Genomic DNA, 8,066 nt, shown 5'->3' on the forward strand with positions numbered 1-8,066 from the left:
CCAGGGTCAAGAGGACACGTCCTCAGGAGGACAGGAAAGGAAAAGGGAGCGTTGCGGGAAGGAATCCACACCCCACCTCATTACCTCCCAGCCTCTGGCATGTAACAGCCACTTGCTGCAAAACACCATCATGCACAAAGTCTGTCCCGCCCCTCAGGGACCAGCATAAAAGCCGGCCCAGCACCTCTCTCCCTCACACACGCTCCTCACACCATCTCCTCCATCGTCAACAAGGTGAGTCTGAACCCCCTTCCCCTCCTTCTCCTGACCCACTTCATCCGGCTCTTCCAGCACGCTCTGCCCCCAACTCAGCAGCCCTGACGCCTCCCCACCGCCACGCTCCCCACAGACACACAACACACCTCCACGCTCACTCGCCCTCCTGCAACATTGACCCTCGCGCCCCCACGCCCCCACGCTTTCACAACACCCTCTCTTCCAGGGACCCTCCAGCCCACACACATGGCCTGCTACGACCTCTGCCGCCCCTGCGGACCCACCCCGCTGGCTAACAGCTGCAACGAGCCCTGTGTCAGGCAGTGCGAGGACTCCCACGTCGTCATCCAGCCCTCCACCGTGCAGGTCACCCTGCCCGGACCCATCCTCAGCTCCTTCCCACAGAACACCGCTGTCGGATCCTCCTCTTCAGCTGCCGTGGGCAACATCCTCGGCTCCCAGGGAGTGCCCGTCTCCTCCGGCCGCTTCGGCTACGGCTATGGCTTTGGAGGCCTGGGCTGCTACGGTGGCATAAGGGGCTGCTACCCCTGCTAAGGGCTCTTCACGTGGCACCTCCGGGCTCTTGGTGACAAGTAGACCTGTCCTCCACAGCTCCTCCTCTCAAGGCACCAAGCAAGGAAGTAGGGAAGGGGCCAACCCAGCCTGCCTGACTACATGACCCACGCACCTCCTCGTCTTGTCCTACTCCCTTTTTTGCATCACCCCTTCTGCTATCTCCTGTACTCAGCGATGCAACCACTTGCTCACAAGATAAGGACCACCGGGGACCTCCGGTGTGCAAGGCTCGAAAATCTTGCTTCTCTGGCAAACTGTCTCTCACACACGGCACTACGGCTGATGGTTACATTACCTGCACTTCAGACTGCTTCCCTTCCACTTGGCGCTCCTGCCTTTTCACTCTCTTTTTTTCCAACAATAAAGTTCTCCTCATCCCAGCCTGAGATGCCTCCTCTTCCCTTCTTCACCCAAGGCTCCTCCAACCTGACCCAGCACAAAACCAGGCCTCAAGTTGCCTTTGGGGTGGGTGGAAAAGGGTCACAAGACCTGTCCTAGGAATTGTGCCAGCTGGCACAAAGATAAGTCTGTACAGGCCGTCACCGTGAGTGAGAAAGGGCCACAAGGCCTCTCCTACGAACACCACAACCAGCAACAGCACAGACTGGCACCTGGGGGCTGCTGGAACATGACATAAGCACTTTACAAGACGGGCTGGCTGGAGCAGGTTGTCCAGGACCATGGCCACTCACGTGTCCACTATCTCCAAGGATGGAGACTCCAGCAACTCTTCCACTCTTTGACCACCCTCACACTGAAGAAGGCTTGCCTTCTTTGCCCATGGAATTCCACTTGTGCCGCGGGCCTCTTGTCCTGCCACTCATCACAAGCTTCTGGTGCGCAACCCTTCAAGGAATTCTAGAATAGAATCATTAAGGTTGGAAAAGCCCTCTAAGATCACCAATTCCAACTGTCAACCCAACACCCCCAGGCCTCCTAAAGCATGCCCTGAAGTGCCACGCCTACACTTTTTTTAAACACCTCCAGCGATGGTGACTCCACCACCTCTCTGGGCAGCCTCTTCCAATGCCTGACCACTCTTTCAGTAATACATTTTTCCTAACTTCCCCTTCCTGTCATGCTTGTTCTCCAGACCCTTCCCTGGCTCCATTGCCCTTCTCTGGACAAACTCCAGCACCTCAAGGTCCTTCTTGTCCCACGGAGCCCAAACCTGAGCCCAGCATTCGAGTTGTGGCCTCACCAGTGCCGAGCACAGGGGCACAATCCCTGCCCTGCTCCTGCTAGACACACTATTCCTGACACAAGCCCAGATTATGTTGGCCTTCTTGGTCACCCAGCCACACTGCTGGCTCATGCTCAGACAGCTGTCAGCCAGCACCCCCAGGGCCTTCTCCGACACGCAGCTTTCCAGACACTCTTCCCCAAGCCTGGAGCGTTTCATACGGTTCTTGTGACGCAAGTGTAGGACCCCAGCACTTGGCCTTGTTAAGCTCATACAGTTGGCCTCGGCGCATTGATCCAGCCTGTCCAGAATCCTCTGCAGAGCCTTCCCACCCTCAAACAGATCAACACTCCCGCCCAACTTGGTGTCGTCTGCAAACTCACTGAGGGCGTACGCAATCCTCTCAACCAAATCACTGATAAAAATATTAAACAAGCCTGGCCCCAACACTGAGCCCTGGGGAACACTGCTTGTGACTGGACGCCAACTGGATTCAGTTCCATTCACCACAACTCTCTGGGCTCGGCCATCCAGACACTTTTTTACCCAGTGAAGAGACCACCTGTCTAAGCCATGAGCCTCCAGCTGCTCTAGGAGGATGCTGTGGGAGACAGGGTCAAAGGCCTCAACAAAGTGCAGGTAGATAACATCCACAGCCTCTCCCTCATCCACTGGGCGGGTCACCTGGTCAAGAAAGAGATCAGGTAGGTCCAGCAAGAGGCTGCTTCCATGAAGCCATGCTGGCTGGGCCTGATCCCTGGTTGTCCTGCACATGCCTGGTGAGCGCACTCAGGATGAACTGCTCCATAATCGTCCCCGGTACTGAGGTCAGGTGGCTGGCCAGTAGTTCCCCGCATCCTCCATCAGAGGTTCTGTTTGGAGAACAGGAGGCTGAGGGGCGACCCCATTGCTCTCTACAGCTTCCTGAGGAGGAGAGGGGCACGGGGAGGTGCTGAGCTCTTCTCCCTGGCACCCAGTGAGAGGAATGATGGGAATGCTTCAAAGCCACATCAGGGGACTTTCGGAATTGACATTAGCAAACATTCCTGGGAGGGTGGTCAAACACTCAGACAGGCTTCCTAGAGAGGTGGTCGATGCCGCAAGCCTGTCAGTGCTTAAGAGGCATTTGGACAATGCCCTTAATAACATGCTTTAACTTTTGGTCAGCCCTGAAGTGGTCAGGCAGTTGGGCTAGAGGATCACTCTAGGTCCCTTCCAAGTGGACTCTTCTAGTCCAGGCTAGGCAGCCTATTCTGCTTCCTCAACCCTTTGCCATGCAAGCCTTTGGCATGCAAGCCTTTGGCATGAAGCATCCCCTCAAGGTTTGGCATGAAAGCATCCCCTGCCTGCCTGCCTCTCCCACTATACTTGGGCCTCTCACGGGACTCACCAGCTCTCCCAGAGCTCACCAGCCAGGCGCCCGCGCTGCAGCCTTCCCTCACCACAGCCAGCTGCTCCCTCAGCACCCTCAGCCATCAGCCAATCAGGACGCAGCTAACAACCTGCCCACCGGGGGTGCCTAACAGCCTGCCAATCGGGCGGCGGCTGACAGGCGCCAGCTGCTGCAGCAGATCCTGGAAGTTTCCAGAAGGCTCCTGTCAGGACCCCAAAATCAACACGTCGGGCACAAGAAATCAAACATCTTCACCAAACAGCCCCCAGAACCGCTGCTGGGAGGGGCGGGGGCTGAATGAGGGGCTGAATGACTAGAAATGCTGCTGACAACCGAACCAAAGGCCTCAGGCAAAAGCAGCTGGGGCACTTGGAGGGGTCAGGTGGAGGGAAAATGCCCTGATCTTATAACTAAAACATTGTCATCAATATGTACATCAAGAAGGCACCCTGCCCATCTTGCCCATGCTGTGGGGTGCCAGGGACACGTGGGCGGAGTCCCCTTTCATGGTCCCCCCTTGCTGTTGTCCCCAGCCCAACCACCTCCAGACCTTGGCACACCATCTTCTCTCACAAAGTGGAGCCAGGAACCACCCACACAGTGTTCCTGTCCCCATCCCCAGTTGGTGCCAGGACCCTGGACAACCAAGGTGCCCAGGTCACCTTGCTGTGGGGTCCTCAGCTGACCCAATGCTGGACTAGGGTTGCACTCTCCGCCTGGCTGCACGGTCCCCATTCCGCCTACGTGGGAGCCCCTAGCCCATGGCCTCACCTTGCTATGGGGTCCCCAGATGATCCCTGCCAGGGGGTCCCCACGCCACCATCCCCTCTGCGCTGCAGGGTCCCACAGTGCACGTGGTCTCCAGGCCACCATCCTCCCTGCCTCAGGGGCCATGCACCACCTCTACAGGGGACCCCAAGTCACCACCCCTCTGCACTGCGCTCACCATCCTCCTCACTGTGGGGACCCTGAGGCACAGCATGGGGCACCGAGCACCGGCCCCACGAACAAGCCTGTCACCCTGCTCAGCTCTGAAGATGGGCCTCAGTGCGGGGATGGCCGGGGCTGGACACCAGATGACTACCAAGATGCTCTGTCACTCCCTTTCCTCAACTGGAATGAAGATGACAAAAGGCTCCTGAGTCAACATAAGGACAGGGAGCGATCACTCAGCAATTACCATCATGGGCAAAACAGACTTGCCTTGGGGAAATTAATGTAGTTTTTTGCTAAAAGTCAGAGTAGAGTAATGACAAGTATAAACAAAACCTAAAACACCTTCCCCACCCCTCCCTTCTTCCAAGATTCACTTTACTCCTAATTTACTCTACCTCTTCCCCCAAGCAGCGCAGGGGGATGGGGAATGGGGGTTGTGGTCAGTTCATCACACGTTGGTTCTGCTGCTCCTACGACCTCAGTGGGAGGACTCCTCACATGCTTCCCTTTCTCCAGCACAGGGTCCCTCTCATGGAGACAGTCCTCCATGAATTTCTCCAACGTGGATCCTTCCCACAGTGTAAAGTTCTTCACAATGCTACAAGCGTTAGGTGCCTTTGACAGGGAGCCATCCCCCAGGAAGAGAGTGCTCCAGCGTGGGTCCCCCACAGGGTCACAAGCTTTGCCAGCAAACCTGCTCCAGCGTGGGCTCCTCTCTGCACGGGGCCACAGGTCCTGCTAGGAGCCTGCTCCAGCACGGCATTCCATGGGGTCACTGACTCCATTGGGCATCCACCTGCTCCGGTAGGAGGCCTTCGGGGGCTGCAGGTGCATATGTGCTCCACCGTTAATCTCCATGGGCTGCAGAGGGACATCTGCCTGCAGACCCCAGGACACTGCCAAAACCTTGCAATATAAAGACAATTCACACATCACAACCTCACAAGCAAGTGGGGCACCAAGGCACACACAGAGCACACAGAAAGGGAAACGCCAGGCCTAAAAACACCTTAGTCACCTGGCAGCAAGGCCGGCACGGAGCAAATGCAATGAAAGGGGCAACGCTTAACACCCGGCACACCTCAAAACCTGACAAGACACCCAGGCTTTCAAAGAAATGGGGAGCCCTCTTCACAACATGCCAACAAACCTCACCACACGAGTGCCATGGCATGACCTCACTGACAATACCACAACTCTGTGATCTTTTCGTCATGTCTGTCAAATGCCCTGACATGCACCTTCCATTCGACTCCTACCAAATACTAACTCTCACTTATAAAGCTGCCGCCAGGGTCAAGAGGACACGTCCTCAGGAGGACAGGAAAGGAAAAGGGAGCGTTGCGGGAAGGAATCCAAACCCCACCTCATTACCTCCCAGCCTCTGGCATGTAACAGCCACTTGCTGCAAAACACCATCATGCACAAAGGCTGTCCCGCCCCTCAGGGACCAGCATAAAAGCCGGCCCAGCACCTCTCTCCCTCACACACTCTCCCTCACACACTCTCCTCCATCGTCAACAAGGTGAGTCTGAACCCCCTTCCCCTCCTTCTCCTGACCCACTTCATCCGGCTCTTCCAGCATGCTCTGCCCCCAACTCAGCAGCCCTGATGCCTCCCCACCGCCACGCTCCCCACAGACACACAACACACCTCCACGCTCACTCGCCCTCCTGCAACATTGACCCTCGCGCCCCCACGCCCCCACGCTTTCACAACACCCTCTCTTCCAGGGACCCTCCAGCCCACACACATGGCCTGCTACGACCTCTGCCGCCCCTGCGGACCCACCCCGCTGGCTAACAGCTGCAACGAGCCCTGTGTCAGGCAGTGCGAGGACTCCCACGTCGTCATCCAGCCCTCCACCGTGCAGGTCACCCTGCCAGGACCCATCCTCAGCTCCTTCCCACAGAACACCGCTGTTGGATCCTCCTCATCGGCTGCCGTGGGCAACATCCTCGGCTCCCAGGGAGTGCCCGTCTCCTCCGGCCGCTTCGGCTACGGCTATGGCTTTGGAGGCCTGGGCTGCTACGGTGGCATAAGGGGCTGCTACCCCTGCTAAGGGCCCCTCACGTGGCACCTCCAGGCTCTTGCTGCCACGTGGACCTGCCCTTCACAGCTCCTCCTCTCAAGGCACCAAGCAAGGAAGCAGGGAAGGGGCCAACCCAGCCTGCCTGGACACGCGGCCCACACACCTCCTCCTCTTCTCCCACTTCCCTCTTTGCATCGCCCCTTCTGCTATCTCCTGTACTCACCGATGCAACCACTTTCTCACAAGCTAAGGACCACCGGGAACCTCTGGCGTGCCACTCCTAATACGGACCTCGAAATCTTGCTTCGCTGGCAAAATGTCTCTCACACACAGCACCTCAGCTGACGGTTACGCTACCCGCACTTCAGACTGCTTCCCTTCCACTCGGTGCTCCTGCCTCTTCACTCATTTTTCCATCAATAAAGTTCTCCTGCATCCCAACCTGTGAGGTCTTCTCTTCCTTCTCCTTCCAAGACTCCTCCAACCTCACCCAGCACCAACCCCATGCAGAAGAGGCCACCGGGGTGGGTGGATCAGGGTCACAAGGCCTCCCCTAGAGATAGTACCACCACAGCCAATATCAGGAGTGCCTCTTGCCTGACAGGCACACCAGCACCCTCCCACTCAAAAACACAGATACCCTGCCTGCCTCACCTCCTCTTCCTCGCCAGCAAGCACTACTCGCACAGTCAACAACCCTCAAGACACTCACCTCTGATCAAGTTGGGCAGCTCTTGGGAGTCGAGGGAGGTTCTTGCTGACTCAGATCTAGACAACCTCATTCCAATTTCTAAAAAGAGGTGTGAGAGAAGACCCAGGAAACTCGAGTCCCGTTAGTCTAGCCTCAGCACCTGCAAAAATTATGGAGAAGCTCCCACTGGATGTTGATGAATGCCTTTAAAGGACAGGCAGAAAAATCATCAGGACCAGACAACATGGGTCACTAAGTGAAGGTCCCACCTGACTAATTTCCTATCCTCTTATTATAAGCTCTCTTGTCTACAGGGACGAAGGGAAGGCCGTGGATGTAGTGTTTCAGGATTTTAGTAGGGCTTCTGATCGCGCCCCTCATAGCATCCTTCTGCACCAGTTGGCCAACTGTGAGATGAGCAGGTAGACGCTGCGCTGGGTGAAGGGCTGGCTCAACAGCAAGGCTCAAAGCGGGGGACAGTGAATGCGGTTACTTATGGGCTGCAACCCGTCGCCAGTGGTGTTCCTCAGGGCTCCATTCTAGGACCAATTCTGTTCAAGATCTTTATCAATGCACTGGATGAAGGAGTTGAAGGCACCATTATCAAGTTTGCTGATGGTACCAAAGTGGGAGGTGCTGTTGGCTCTCCTGAGGGACAAGAGGCCTTGCAGAGGGATCTAGAGAGACTGGAGCATTGGGCAACCATCGCTGGCACGAAATTTAACCAGTGCAAATGCCGGCTTCTGCACCTGGCATGGAGTAACACTGGACACAAGGCCAGACTGGGAGAGGAGTGACTGGAGAGCAGCCCTGCAGGAAGGGGTCTGTGGGTGCTGGCTGACAGCAGGCTCGAGGGGAGTCAGCGGTGTGCCCTGGCAGCCAAGGGGGCAAACCCTACACTGGGGTGCATCAAACACAGCACACCCATCTTCCTACAGGAGGTGATTATCCCGCTGTACGCAGGATTGCTGTGGCCTCCCCTCAAGTCCTGTGTGCAGTTCTGGGCCCCACCACTTCAGAAGGATGTGAAAGACCTTGA

General features: G+C 56.7%; 2 protein-coding genes across 2 annotated transcripts; both read left to right on the plus strand.

The window, feature by feature from the left end:
* The first annotated feature begins 462 nt into the window (after nucleotides 1–462).
* On the plus strand, nucleotides 463–771 carry LOC142054039 (feather keratin-like). Its single transcript, XM_075086238.1, has one exon. The coding sequence runs from the start codon at nucleotides 463–465 to the stop codon at nucleotides 769–771; it is 309 nt and encodes a 102-aa protein (XP_074942339.1).
* Nucleotides 772–6,057: 5,286 nt separating this feature from the next.
* Nucleotides 6,058–6,366, plus strand: LOC142054041 (feather keratin-like). Its single transcript, XM_075086239.1, has one exon. The coding sequence runs from the start codon at nucleotides 6,058–6,060 to the stop codon at nucleotides 6,364–6,366; it is 309 nt and encodes a 102-aa protein (XP_074942340.1).
* The last annotated feature ends 1,700 nt before the right edge of the window (nucleotides 6,367–8,066 follow it).

The sequence above is a fragment of the Phalacrocorax aristotelis genome, chromosome 2 (assembly GCF_949628215.1).
Source record: "Phalacrocorax aristotelis chromosome 2, bGulAri2.1, whole genome shotgun sequence".
NCBI classification, from domain to species: domain Eukaryota; kingdom Metazoa; phylum Chordata; class Aves; order Suliformes; family Phalacrocoracidae; genus Phalacrocorax; species Phalacrocorax aristotelis.